This window comes from Taudactylus pleione, unplaced genomic scaffold (assembly GCF_031769625.1).
Source record: "Taudactylus pleione unplaced genomic scaffold, aTauple2 ptg000726l, whole genome shotgun sequence".
Classification (NCBI taxonomy): Eukaryota; Metazoa; Chordata; class Amphibia; order Anura; family Myobatrachidae; genus Taudactylus; species Taudactylus pleione.
The window spans coordinates 1,643,485-1,659,052 of NW_028285128.1; the positions used below are offsets into that span (position 1 = coordinate 1,643,485).

Here is a 15,568-nt window from a genome sequence, read left to right on the forward strand (position 1 = left end):
TGTGATGGAGGTCCCTCCCTGTGCCTGTGATGGAGGTCCCTCCCTGTGCCTGTGATGGAGGTCCCTCCCTGTGCCTGTGATGGAGGTCCCTCCCTGTGCCTGTGATGGAGGTCCCTACCTGTGCCTGTGATGGAGGTCCCTCCCTGTGGCTGTGATGGAGGTCGCTCCCTGTGCCTGTGATGGAGGTCCCTCCCTGTGCCTGTGATGGAGGTCCCTACCTGTGCCTGTGATGGAGGTCCCTCCCTGTGCCTGTGATGGAGGTCCCTACCTGTGCCTGTGATGGAGGTCCCTCCCTGTGGCTGTGATGGAGGTCGCTCCCTGTGCCTGTGATGGAGGTCCCTCCCTGTGCCTGTGATGGAGGTCCCTCCCTGTGCCTGTGATGGAGATACCTCCCTGTGCCTGTGATGGAGGTACCTCCCTGAGCATCATGTGCTGAATCATACTGTATATGTGTTTATTGTCAAATATAATACACTTGTAATATAATGGCAATAGATAACTCATGAACCAGATATCTTCCTTGTATTTATTATATGTAATTAGTTACCATACTTCCTATACTACATATTCCTATTAATATCCGATGTTTATTAGCAATATTAACATTTACTTATACAGTGAAAGCATATTCTATTGCGCTTTACAATTCTATATTAGTAACATGCCATAGTATATATTACAATCATTCCTAGTTGCTTTGCACTCACCTTCTCCGGGTCCATGTTAAATTTCCTGTTAGCACTGAGCAGTTCATTCTCCCTCTCTACTTTACGGCTGTGAGACAATGCAAACAGGTGTTAATATACAGTAATCATGTTATGCCGCGTATCCACTACGACAGCACGATTACGATGTAATCGTGCTGTCGTTTCCATGTCTAGTGATGTGCCCACACTGATCGTTAACTCGTTCAGTCTAGGCACATCCATCATCCCCGCACATGCTGAACCTGACGGGATCTTCAGGTTGACCAGCATGTACGGGCGATGAGAGATATCGGAAACGACCAGCGGGCACACGCATCGCTGGTTGTTTCCGACCAAAACATGCCCAATGCATGCGCGATTTGCAAGCGATTGCACGATAACGACGTCGTTATCGTGCAAAGGTTTGGTAAAATCGCTAAGTGGATACCTCCTTTACATTCCATAGCGCTTACACTCAGTTCCCATTGTGAGGTTTACTCACCTTATCTGCAGACGCTCAAAATCATCTATTTCCGATACTATTTCTGTTATTTCATTCTGTAAGTTCTGTGAGCAAAAAGCAGATGAATTGGAGAGAAAGTAGACAATGGGGAAGGCAGGAAAAGGAGAGCTGGGAGAAGGAGGTAGAAATGTGAAGGAATAATGTGTATGAGGTCAGTAACTGACACTCTGGGTTATATGTAATAGGTTGCGAGTTCTGTGAAGAGACACACTGCGCAGGGGGAGATGTACTGAGCCTTGGAGAGAGATAAAGTGGATGAAGATAAAGTACCAACCAATCAGCTTCTAGCTGTCCCTTTACAAGCTGTGTTTGAAAAATTACAGTTAGGAGCTGATTGACTGGTACTTTATCTCCGTCCACTTTATCTCTTTCCAAGGATCAGTACATCAGGCCCATACTTTCAGCAATCTCAGCTGTAGATTAAGAACAGCAGTGCAGTAATTTAAAAGGCTTTGCCTTTCACTTATTTCCAGTCCACCAACATTCAGAAATCCATCAATCTACTTTACTAGTTGTATTCCTTTAATTACAAACCCCAGAGTGTGTTTGGCTAATATTGTAAACAAGCGGGTCTATTTACTAAGCCTTGGATGGAGATAAGGTGGACGGAGATAAAGTACCAACCAATCAGCTCCTGTCATTTTTCAAAAACAGCCTGTGAGATGGCATTTAGGAGCTGATTGGATGGTACTTTATCTCCATTCACTTTATCTCCATCCAAAGCTTAGTAAATAGACCCCTCTATTACTACCATCAGTGTTTCTGAAGATTGACCACTGACATTTAAGGTCATTTTCCTGGTAAATAAGAGACAAAAGGTCATATTACTGTACTATACTGTATATACTGTATATGTAAGACATATACAGGTGATTTTATACCATACATGTATAAGGCATCTGATTTCTACAGAGCCAATGCTTTCTTGCTGTTACTGTTTTTTTTTCCTTTGTTTTTTTTTGTGAAGCAATGTAATAGTTATACATGCTAACAAAGGAGTTCCTCTGGTGTGGTTATGCCTTTCAAAACATCAATCTTGTAGTTTAGTCTTTTCTTACATGAGAGATTTATGAAAACTGGTCACATGAACAACATCCTGTAACTCACAGCAACTAGAATCTGTAGCTTAATAAAAAAAGTAACTACATCTCTGATGGGCTATAGCATACCTGCCTACATTGGAGGTGTGTAGATGGGGGCAGGGGATGTGGGCACTAATTGCATTGGGTGTGTCTGAGTCCTGACGTGGCTGGTCCCGCTAGTGCAAACTGGACCTCATCTCATATAGAGATTGACCCCTGAAATTGGGATGACTGGAAGGTATGTGTATTGGTAACACCTTTGTTCTATTAACCAGTTGCAATAAAGCCCATAATAAAGCCCCATTGAAGAGTGTTTTTGAGTTAGAAATTTGGAAAGCAGAGTGAGACATATATGTAGTAACAGTAGCAAAGGTAAAACTGAGACATTTGTATTGTACTTTAATGTGTTCGAGTAGTTCTTCTCTGTTAGATGATGTGATCCTGGTCTCTTCTGTCTGAGCCATGGTACAACCTAAAGGGAATCCAAAAACAAACATGTATGGAAAGTGAGTGCGAGTTCTAAGCAGTTGGTGCAGTACATAGGAGAATCCCTCTTCCATCACACAGTCAAGACTGTTACAAGAAACCCAAGGCTGGCCAATTGTATATTTTATTATCTTATTGACTACGTTTTTTTTATATTTATTTATTTATTTTTTTTGGCCTCATTGTCAAGTCGATGATGACATCCATACTTTTACCCCAGTTGCATCAAGATAACGCTCAGAGCAAACAGTATTTAGATACGGCTGAATACTAATACAGTATATTGTTTCCTAGTGGACCCATTATTCCTTACAGATGATCAATTCCATACTTTACTTGCCAACATTCCTAAGGGGAAATTGGGACACACTTGGCCACCTGACTGACCCACCTGAAACACTCCCATTTAGGATGAGGGCACTTAATTTTTGGGTTCAGAAAACCTGCTATCGCCCCAGGAAAATCAGGGTGTCAGATATATATTTTTATTCACATGTGCCACTGCTGGTAACTCTACTCTTTAGATGCGTATGTGATTGGGGTAACATAAAGTCTTGCCAATATGTTACTGTATCTGAAGTACAATTTCAGTTCTGTGTGTAGTAGATGAGATACTGTAAAAGAGGAACTGTGTCTGGTCCTACTTGCTATTAATAGGATTTCCACGTTTTTATAATGTATCCCAGGTGACCTTGGACTAAGTAAAGAACAATGGATCATACATCAACATTATGTTTATTTTAATCTAAGGAAGAATTCCTACCTAGTGTTTCTACTGAAAGGCTTTGAGGCCACATCCAAATATACATAATTGTGATTTTAAAAGTCAGAATTCTGAGATTAATAGTCTGCCTATATACTGTTACTTTATTAAGATGGGATATCATGGGTCAACAGTGTATCACAGCACAAAAATAACATATTTTACTAATATGCAATAGCAATGTGTTAAGAGCTATTGCAGCCCCCATTTGTGTATAGCATCCTACCTGGTTTTTTTATTAAACCAAATAAAAATGTTGGTTAGCGTTTCAATTAGAATTTGGAAATTAAAGTAAACTTGATCCCAGTTCAGTTTTAAACCTTCACTCCAAGTAATTTGCAACCTGATGTACGTTTATTAATGAACAAAAAGCCCTGTTAATTTTGAAAATAGGAGGTTTTTTCAGCCTTGTGGTTTTTCGCCAGCTACATGTAAGGAGATAACAGTCTGTGATATCAATGTTTATTTATCACATGTCACAGAAGTGACGTTAGCATGGCACTAACAGGAAGATAAATTGAAAAATAAGACGTATTAATATAATATGTTTTATCAGGCTGCAAGTATTTTAATTAATGGGTCTATAGCTCTGCCTCATTAAAAGTTAAAAAGGTATGTGTGTATGTTTGTGTGTATATGGGTAGGGCAGCTATAACTTTTATATTATAACTATTATACTCCTGAAGGGGTTATAGAAAGAAGGAGTGTCAATGTATCCTACCAAAGAGAGTTAGTGCTAGAATGAGTGATCTGTTTAGGGAGATAAGTAGGTTGGGAAACTGAGGAACTCCTAATTTAATTTTTCTTTACGTGCCAACCATGTTATGTAACCAACATGGGCATGTCACATTACACTATCTTATTATACCAGCCAGGTACGCCGTCATGTTATACTACCCTGTGCCCAATCACATTACTGTATGGCAGCCTGTATGCCATCTTCACATAAGTCTACATCCATTATTACAGCCTTACACCAGCTAATGTCCTCCTAATTATACAGTACCAGCCTTTGGCCCTTTCTTGTACCAGAGAGAGAGAGAGATAAAAAGGGGTGAGAGGGGAAGAGAGAAAATATGGGGGAGAGAAAATAAAGGGAAAGATAAAATAGGGAAGAGAGAGAAAAGTGGCGAAAAGCAAAGAAAAAAAGAAGGGAGAGAGGAAACAATGGGGGAGAGAAAAGAAAGGGAGAGAGGGGGAGAGAGATAGAGTGGAAGAGCAGGAAAGAGAGAGACATGGACAGGCCCGCTGAGAGCCATGGCGGGCCCGGGTAATAGGGGGAGTGGCCTAATCGCGGGAGGCGTGGTCACGTCCCTTCCCGAAAAAAAAATAAAATTTGCAGCGGAGCTGGGGAGGGGGGCGCTCTGGGCCCCCTCAGCCCTGCTCAAAGCCAGGGGGGGGCATGATCAGTGTGATCGCTCCCTCCCACAGGCATAGGAGACTGCTGTGGCTGCTGCTCAACAGCCACGAGCAGTCTCCACTGCAGCTCAGCACACGCTGTGTGCTGGGCTGCTGTGAGGGAGAGGGAGCGGGTCCGGACCCAGGCCCCCGCCGGGCCCCTCAGGAAGCCCGGGCCCAGGTAATCTGTACCCGCCCCCCCCTCTCGGCGCCCCTGGACATGGAAGGAGTGGAAGTGCCAGAGAGAGCACAGGGGAAAAGATGGGGGTTGAAAGGATGGTGTGGGAGAGAGAGACACATGGGGAAGAGGAGGGATAAAGATGGGCACAAACGCTACGGGTACCCATGCAGATCATGTTTTTCACATATTTTGCATACTCGTGATTGACAGCTGACAGCTGAATGATGGGTTTGCATTACTGCAGTAGTAATACTGGGTTAAATTCAGCTATGTCACAGATTGTAGATTTTATAGATATATTCATTAGAAAATATGTGACCTCACTTAAATTCTGTGTTAAAGACTCAACACAGGTTTTACAGATTGTTGGTACTTTTTTATGAAATTAGATTTAGAAGTAGTATGTAATATATGATGAGGCTTTGTGCCCTATAGGTAAATAATTTGTATGCTTCTAGAAAATGAATCCAATATAAATGAAAAAAAAAGAAGTTTTATTTTGCATTAAATAGACTACATTTTAAAAAATAGTTATTTTTTTAATTTCCAGGAACTGTTTTTTGATACACAAATGAGGAACCGCAATGGGAATTTCATTTGTGCACAATTACTGCAGCTGTAGGCAGTGCTGCGCATGCGCTGCTTTTACGCATGTAGCAGTGCATGCGCAGCACTGATTACAGCTGCGGTAAGGTAGAGCAGATAGGGAAAAGTATCTATTTCCCGAAAAGCTGTCATCGCAAAAATGACAGCTTTTCGGAATAGATGGTTATGGAGAGGAGGAATGATGAATTCCTCCAGTAATTAGGTAGAACTCCATGCGAGTTCTAAACCTAATTACCCCCAGAGAATTTTTAGTTATGATGAATGTAAGTGATTTGCATCTTAGAATATACTCTAAATATTATAAGTAAAGTCATGAATCACAGTGCCCTAAGACATTACTCAATTAAAATTACACTACACAGCAGTGCAACCTTATTCACATTACATCGCACAGTAGAGCCCCTTATTCATGTTATGTCACACAGTAGAGCCTCTTATTCATGTTATGTCACACAGTAGAGCCCCTTATTCATGTTATGTCACACAGTAGAGCCCCTTATTCATGTTATGTCATATAGTAGAGCCCCTTATTCATGTTATGTCATATAGTAGAGCCCCTTATTCATGTTATGTCACACAGTAGAGCCTCTTATTCATGTTATGTCACACAGTAGAGCCTCTTATTCATGTTATGTCACACAGTAGAGCCCCTTATTCATGTTATGTCATATAATAGAGCCCCTTATTCATGTTATGTCACACAGTACAGCCTCTTATTCATGTTATGTCACACAGTAGAGCCTCTTATTCATGTTATGTCACACAGTAGAGCCCCTTATTCATGTTATGTCATATAGTAGAGCCCCTTATTCATGTTATGTCACACAGTAGAGCCTCTTATTCATGTTATGTCACACAGTAGAGCCTCTTATTCATGTTATGTCACACAGTAGAGCCCCTTATTCATGTTATGTCATATAGTAGAGCCCCTTATTCATGTTATGTCACACAGTAGAGCCTCTTATTCATGTTATGTCACACAGTAGAGCCCCTTATTCATGTTATGTTATATAATAGAGCCCCTTATTCATGTTATGTCACACAGTAGAGCCCCTTATTCATGTTATGTCATATAATAGAGCCCCTTATTCATGTTATGTCACACAGTACAGCCTCTTATTCATGTTATGTCACACAGTAGAGCCTCTTATTCATGTTATGTCACACAGTAGAGCCCCTTATTCATGTTATGTCATATAGTAGAGCCCCTTATTCATGTTATGTCACACAGTAGAGCCTCTTATTCATGTTATGTCACACAGTAGAGCCTCTTATTCATGTTATGTCACACAGTAGAGCCCCTTATTCATGTTATGTTATATAATAGAGCCCCTTATTCATGTTATGTCACACAGTAGAGCCCCTTATTCATGTTATGTCATATAATAGAGCCCCTTATTCATGTTATGTCACACAGTACAGCCTCTTATTCATGTTATGTCACACAGTAGAGCCTCTTATTCATGTTATGTCACACAGTAGAGCCTCTTATTCATGTTATGTCACACAGTAGAGCCTCTTATTCATGTTATGTCACACAGTAGAGCCTCTTATTCATGTTATGTCACACAGTAGAGCCCCTTATTCATGTTATGTCATATAATAGAGCCCCTTATTCATGTTATGTCACACAGTAGAGCCCTTAATTCATGTTATGTCATATAATAGAGCCCCTTATTCATGTTATGTCACACAGTACAGCCTCTTATTCATGTTATGTCACACAGTAGAGCCTCTTATTCATGTTATGTCACACAGTAGAGCCCCTTATTCATGTTATGTCATATAGTAGAGCCCCTTATTCATGTTATGTCACACAGTAGAGCCTCTTATTCATGTTATGTCACTCAGTAGAGCCCCTTATTCATGTTATGTCATATAGTAGAGCCCCTTATTCATGTTATGTCACACAGTAGAGCCTCTTATTCATGTTATGTCACACAGTAGAGCCTCTTATTCATGTTATGTCACACAGTAGAGCCCCTTATTCATGTTATGTCACACAGTAGAGCCCCTTATTCATGTTATGCCACACAGTAGTAATGCACCTAATACACATAATGCCACATTGTAGTAGTACCCCTTATACAGTATACATAATGCCACACATTAATGCCCTTATACACATTGTGCCACACAATGATGTCATATAAATATAAGCTAATAACACTGGGCTTTAGTGCAACCAGGACAGAAATCATAGGGTTATAGTGCAGCGAGGACAGTGTATACTGTTATGAAAGTGTGTAAATGAGAATAACACCACATGGAAATATTGAAGATGCTGCTGCCTGCTGTCCAGGGGGGGAGGGGGGAGATCTACGAGGGGAGATGTGGCATGAAGACACTGAAAATGCTGCTGTTTAGGGGGGTTTGCGGGGGGGGATGCAATCACAAGGGGAGGGGTGCGGGCATGAAGATACCGATGGTGCTGCTGTTCGGGGTGTGGTTGGGGGGGTGATATTGAAGATGCTGCTGTTCGGGAGGGGAGGCGTGTGGTCATGAAGAGACAGTACCTGAGTTGCTGAAGCTGGTAGTGTCCTCCTCCTCTGTTCCGCTCACAGCCTTACACTCCTCTCTCCACCGCTATTGGCCTCTTCCCCACTGCTGTCATTGACCCTGGGATCTGTCTGGGAGGTGGAGCACTGGACTGCATGGAAAAAGCTGGGAGCACCGCAAGTGACATGCAGGCACCCGGCAAATAGAGATTGTGGTGTCGGCCAGTTCAGCCCCAGGGCATCTTGTGCTCTGTGTGGCAGCACCAGCCACACCACACTAGTTATGGCCCTGCATTGAATACATTTGTCTCCTTTGGAATCAATGAGGATTGTGCAATTTGAGCATGATTAATATAATATATTTTAGCTTATTTATTGTAAAAAAAAGCTCCCGTATATAAGAATATTGTTTACCTGCAGTTTGCACTAATGTCACTATGTTCACTTTTAAAATCTCCTGCGTTCAGCTTAGTAATACAGGATACCACAGTCCTCATGTTTTTTCAATGGGAACTGTGATTTTCTCTAACTTAATCCCCACGGATAGCTTTTGTAGCCCATAAGTTACTTTCTCTAAGATGGTTCTTTAGATCCCTCCCTGGCAGCCTAAACCTGCACATACACAGTGGGTAAGCAGGCTCTGAAGATGGCCTTAAAGTAATAGTACCTTACTATTTCCCTTTCCCAGAACAGCTCTTGCATTTGGGTGCACAAGTAATGTAAAGAGAAAGCTTTACTAAACCTAATGATTTCACTACTAGGTCTATTGTACCAAAGTTTACCCAGTACACTAGTAGGCTGAGTTTAGACCATGCGGTGGCTGCAGACCTTGACTGTTCGTAAGTCTGAGATTCAAAATCAGCTCACCGATCCCAAAATTACCTGAATGCAAGTGCGAGCCTTAACACGTATACAGTATACAGTAGTGTAGGCACTGAGAGAGCAGGGGGGAATCTGGTGTACTGTATATAGCCAAGGACCTGTATAACACAGGAATAGTAAAGCACAGGGAATCCTATAAGAAGAATTTATAAAGCAAGAAAAGAATCAGTTTGCAAAGACCCTAGAAATGTAGCAGTGCAATGGGTGGGAGATATCATTCATGACAGCACAGTATAGACCACAGACATTCATTAGATAAGAGATACATACAGCTGAGAGCAAAGGGAATAACAACAGCTGAGAGACTGCAGAACAAACAGAGAAATACTCCCAACTGTTCCATTTTTGAACCTTAATCTCATCCCTCATTCTTTCCAAATGGATCCTCATTTGTGTGATGTATAGATCTATGTATTTATGTAGCCTACTGCATAATGTGTCTATCCATTAAGGGTGACTGACCCCCAATGCTTTGTTATGTGTGTTCCTTGGATTTGCCCTGGAAAAAGCTGCTCCTAGATTAGTGCGGTGGATACCTCTGAATAGATGCATGATGGGTGGAATGAATGAATGAAATGTCACAACCTGCTACCACTAAGGGATTGATTTCTTTATTAATTAAAAGATTTAGATTTGTATCCCTTAAAACTCCTCAATATAGTTCCTGTTAGAGTGTTTGAAGCTTTTAGTTACATGGGCTGAGTGTACCAAGAAATGGATTTTCCTGCAGAAGTGTAACAGAATGTGCAGCGATAAAAAGGTTGTAAATCCCCTTAATCTCCTTTATCTCATTTAAATGAAGTATTCCTGCAAAACTAAACTGCTTCGCAATTACAGAACTCATCCCGATTCCCTACCCATCCATTACTATCTCCAACCTGACCAACTTCTCCCATAGGCCAGTGCAAACTTTAGCACAGGTGCCACTACTTTGTATTATACATCTTTGTGGTTGCTGTATCAAGCAGAGAAAAGAGTGGAGAGGTGGAGAAGTTTCCCATAGCAACCAATCAGCTTCTGCTTAGCATTTTATAGAATGTACTTTATAATGCTACTGTACGTCAAAGCCGACTAGTTGCTATGGGTAACAACTCCATGTACAGTACTTCACCGTAAAAGCTAGTAATAACTGTGTAGAAGTTGGCATGTGACATTGCAGATGATGGTGTGCCATGTCTGCTTTACAGTCTCTCAGCTTGTAAACTACACTTATACCGGAGGGCGGTACAGCACCATATGTTGTGATGAATTCCCACTGCTCAAAGCCTTGCTGTATAGGGCAGATAGAGGGGGGGGGGGGGGGCAAGAAGATGTGACAGTGCAAATCACGTCATCAAGTCCCTGGGAAATCACTGTCACTGTACATTGTAAGAGAGAGCTGACTAAGGCCCATGCTTTGAAATGCCCAGCTTTAGTTATTTAAAATATTGGGAGGCATGACAGCGCATGGGGAAGCAAAGTACATGAAACAAGTATGTCACAAAGCATGGGGCCAAATGGAGATAGAGCACAAAGTAGAGAGGACTACAATGTAAGGAATCATGGAGCTATGAGTATGGGAAAAAGGCAAGTTGTATAGTGAGCATCACACTTGGGAATACATAACCTCACAGGATACAGAGCTTATGAATTCTAAAAGGGAGCACAATGTATGAAAAAGTTTAGCAAACTGAGCAGGAAGTCTTGTGAAATGGGAAGAACTCAGGGGATCATAAAGTAAAGAGCACAGGATGTCTCCAGGCAATCATAGAGAAGAGAATACATGGACTGTCGGAATTTAAAGAATGTTCATTTACCTAACAAGAGCAACAGTATTAACACAACTGCTACTAACCATAGAGTAGAGAACACTAAGGAGGGAATTCAGTTAGCAGCAAGTCTCGTCGCGGCCCAAGTATGTGCAACTAAATGCCCTTATTCTATAGGTGCTGTCATTGTATTGTCCCTCTCAGGGGTGTAGGGAGGGAGGAGCACCTGGAGTAGGTGAGGCATTCGTTAGCGGCAGTGCAGGATGCCATCCAGGGTTCGGGCTGACATGACCTGATACCACCCACAAGGATCATCATGGCGTGAGTTGTCTGAATTTTCAGTGAAGGGGGGTGTCGAAGCCGGATTATTGGCTGAGACAGAATCTGTTAAAATCAAAATCTGCACGACGCCATTTTTTCGAATGGCAACAAGACGCCATTTTTCGAATGGCCGCCCATAGTCATTTTAGCGAATCTCACACAATATCAGTAGATATGGCAATGTTATTATTTAGCGTCATGCGTTTTCCACACAGTAGAACACTATTGAAAGTCCTCATTATATAAATACATACATTTACTAAAACATATAATATGAACAATCCTGCAAAGCACGTATCACAGTGCACTCCACAAACACGTAGACGCACAACGTTGACTAGCGTATTTTCTTAATATCCTTACACTTACACATTGCACACTTACATAGAAAGGTTCCCTAGCATTAAGGTTAATATTCAAGGTTATATTCATTATTAATTATGTTATGAAGTAACTGTATTTAAGATCTAAGGTTTAGTACATTATAAGCAGACAGTGTTTGGTGCTATTCTAAACCACTGTTTATTTGCAGACTTCCGGTTCCATCGGCAAGGAAATCGCAACATGCGTTTTCAAGATATGGATCATAGAGAGTTAGGCATTGAAATGTACTCTGTAATGTAATGTTTATTAGCCAGTTTAGACTTGTTCTTCGGCGGGAAAACGCACACAAAGAGCTGTTGGAAGGCTGAACTATCACAATACAAACTGACCTATGAACTGCATCGTAACAGAAGAACCAAGAGGAAGAACCAATGGGATCATGCCAACTCGTTCTATTGTATTGCCTATCTCTGCAAGGGTACATAAGCAAGCACCCTGGATCTGGTAGTTAGTCATCTTTCTTTTCTGTTGGCGGAGGTTTCATAGTTGATGCCGGGAAATCTGGATCCAGAGTGCATGCGTATGTATCAACTGTACCTTGTGATTGTATAATTTGTTTGCGCTAATTGTATTTAGAGCACAGCGTGTAACTATATGCTTTTTGGTGAATAATATCTATTTGTTCTTTGGAACCACAATCAAAGTCTGGAAATCAATTATTTCTTTTGCGACTTACAACTCTAAATAGCGACATTTAGGGTGTATGGATCATTAGGTATTAATAGTTGGGTGCTCATAGAGTGAGTACACGCTGCCAATTTACACGGTAACACATGGTTATCGATCTCTCAGCAAAGGGTGGAGGCGCCATACGCAGGAAAGAACGCATTGCCTTCGAAAACCTGCTACCACTTGATGCTGAGAGACCGCTATCCGTTATTGTTTGAGTTCAAGGAGCGCTGATCAGAATCCAGGGACAAGGAAGGAAAAAGTTTGTTTTCCTTCTTTGATAAAGGTTAGTGTTAAAAGGGGAAGTCGCACAATATCGTACGCATATTTCCTGTATTGCTGCCACGTGTTGAAACGGTTATTGTATGTATAGCGTGATTGCTTGTTAAAACCTCTGAATTATACTGCCATATTAAGGGAAAAAGGTTTTTATTTTCTGACAGATTTCCCCGACCCTAGGAAAGAACTAGCAAAGTGCCAGAGATTTGTAAAGGATTTAGGTAATGCTCATGAGCCAACTAATAAAGATTGGCGAGTGGTATTACGGGCATGTCTTCCACACAATACCGACGTGAAAAAGTTTATCATGGCCTCTGTATTGGATGGAGATAGTCCCATAACGGATGCAGGTAATCAGGACAATATAACCCACATTGTCACCCAATTGACTGTATTTTTCCCATTAATTGTTAACTGGAGTAAAATCTTCACGCTGCAGACTATTACCCAATACACCGGCACAGAGGATATAAAAGACAACACCCATCACAGGGAAATGACAATCACAGTGCTTATGGATGGTCTTAAGGACACTCTAAAGGCCAGGGTTCAGACCTCACTTCCTGGGAGGTATGGTAGACATACTCAGAGAATCTGCAATTGAACATGATAAAAACATCCTTAGGAAGAGAGAAATGCAGAGCGAAAAACTAATGACTTTTAGTATTCAAGCTCTGGAAGGAATGCAAATAACACTGCACACTCAGCCACAATTCACTCATCCCATACAACCTCCAAACCCTTATCCCTATACACAACCACAATCTTTCCTCATTCCCCAACCCACACAACATCCACCTTTCACAAACGTCAACCATGAAGGTGTTATAGATGTAACAAAGAGAGCCACATAAGTAAGTTCTGTAAGGCTAAGAAATGGGAACCACCAAACCACGGAACACCGACATACCCACAGGATGGGCACCCACAACAGACAGGACAATTCCAGCCATCACCTGCTCATGTCGCAGCAGTAAATGCTTTGCTGGAAGAAGATAGTCAGCTCTAGGGATCAGGTCACACCTGTAGTCTACAGCCAGTCAGGTTAACTGGGGGTATTAGAGAAGAACCTGTAATGTTAGTTGATGTAGCTGGTACTAAACATTCTTTTCTCGTAGACACATGGGTGACCAGATCAGTGATAAAATCTCCATCTAATTTACAGGTGACCAGCAATGGGTGTAACGGGTAAAGTGCAACATTATCCTTTAACCAAATCTGCAGAGGTTACTATCGGTCCATTGTATATCAGGCATTCCTTTCTCCTGGCAGCAGCGGCCCCTACTAACCTACTGGGAAGGGGTTTGTTATGTAAAATAGGATGTGTCATTTATTGTACCCCTGATGGTATATTTCTAGATATCCCAGAGAGAGTTGCGCACAAGATGAGGGATATATTGGACACTCCCCATAGGTTAATGTTTCACTCTACTGTTTCAGATAAGAATCCATCTCAGGTAGAGCAAATGTTTTCTCAAATGCCAGCTTCACTTTGGACCAAAGATGGACAGGACACTGGATTGATGGCAAACGTAGCTCCTGTAGTGGTAAATTTAAGGGGTTAATAAGGTAGTAGAGAGCCAATTGTCCATACACCCCATGCTGAGTAGTAGTAGAGAAATATGATTGTCTATACACCCCATGCTGTATCTGCTTTGCTAAATTCTGCCCAAACCAGAAATGTCTCCTCAGCTAGGTTCACGAAATCGGAACTAGCCCTAACAGCACCTGCAAACATCACCATTAAGCGGTGCAGTACGTTAAATCCAGTAACGTATTTACCATATGTGCCTCAGGATGCACAAAGGGTGAAGAGAGGTGAGTCGCTGACGGAAGGGGAGTTCTGCAGGTATATTGATGCACATGATTCTATGGAATATTTGAATCAGACCTTTACTGCAAGACCTGACATACGGGATACACCTTTAGAAAATGCAAATTTGACGTTTTACATGGATGGGAGTTGTCATAGACAAACTGACATGGAAGAGTTATGTACAGGTTATGCTGTGGTAAATGACAAAGACATCATAGAAGCCGAATCTCTTGGTCCACCTCACTCGGCCCAAGTGGCGGAGCTGCTGGCACTAAGAAGAGCGTGTGAATTAGCAAAATGCAAATCTGCTAATATCTACACTGACTCTAGGTATGCCTTCGGGGTAGTACATGATTTTGGTGCTCTATGGCGTCTGATAAATTTTATGACAGCAGCAGGCACACCAGTCGCACATTCCAGACATATAAAAGGACTACTGACAGCGATCCAACTGCCGAAGGCAGTGGCCGTCATTACGTGTATAGCCCATACATGCGAGGACGATCCGGTGTCACTGGGCAATAACAGGGCAGACGAAGCTGCCAAATGGGCAGCAGGTTTAAGAATAAACATGCCAATTAACCAAATGATGTTTCAAACGATTGATATGCAGAAATTAATTGATATGCAAACTTTGTGTTCCATTCAGGAAAAGGCAGTCTGGAGGTCCAAGGGATGTGGGCAAGAGTCCTCTGGACTCTGGAGAGATGGACAAGGTAAGCCAGTGGATCCCAAGGCGTACTACCCAAGCCTGGCTGAGGCAGCGCATGGTCTGACTCATCTGGGAAAGCAAGTTATGTACAAGTTGGTGAGAGCATACTGGTGTGCACCGTGTTTTTCTTCCCAAGCGGAAAAGAGAGCAATGTCCTGTTTGACCTGCTTGAGGAAAAATATTGGGAAAACAATCTCTACCGAACCATCCCACATTCCTCCGACCGACGGACCTTTTCAGGTAATACAAATTGATTTCATCCAATTACCACCCTGCAGGAATCTCAAGTATGTATTAGTGTGCACTGATGTGTTTTCTAATTGGGTTGAGGCATACCCAGATGCCACTAATACTGCTGTGTTTACTGCTAAGAAAATTTTTCAGGAGTTTGTATGCAGATACGGTATCCCTAGAATTATTGATAGTGATAGGGGTACTAATTTCACAGGTGATGTCTTCCAAAACATGTGTAAGTTGATGGGTATAAATAGTATACTTCACACCCCTTACCGACCGCAAGCCAGTGCCAAGGTG

The 15,568-nt window shown here is 41.9% G+C and overlaps 1 protein-coding gene across 1 annotated transcript in view; it reads right to left on the minus strand.

Moving 5' to 3' along the window:
- CYTH4 (cytohesin 4) overlaps nucleotides 1–15,568 on the minus strand; it is a 123,922-nt gene that overhangs the window by 94,298 nt on the left and 14,056 nt on the right. Inside the window, exons 2-4 of the mRNA XM_088456942.1 lie at nucleotides 2,690–2,763; nucleotides 1,189–1,253; nucleotides 708–774 (exon numbers count right to left, since the gene is read on the minus strand). Coding sequence (XP_088313068.1) covers nucleotides 708–774; nucleotides 1,189–1,253; nucleotides 2,690–2,763 — 206 coding nt within the window. The remainder of the gene's footprint in view (nucleotides 1–707; nucleotides 775–1,188; nucleotides 1,254–2,689; nucleotides 2,764–15,568) is intronic.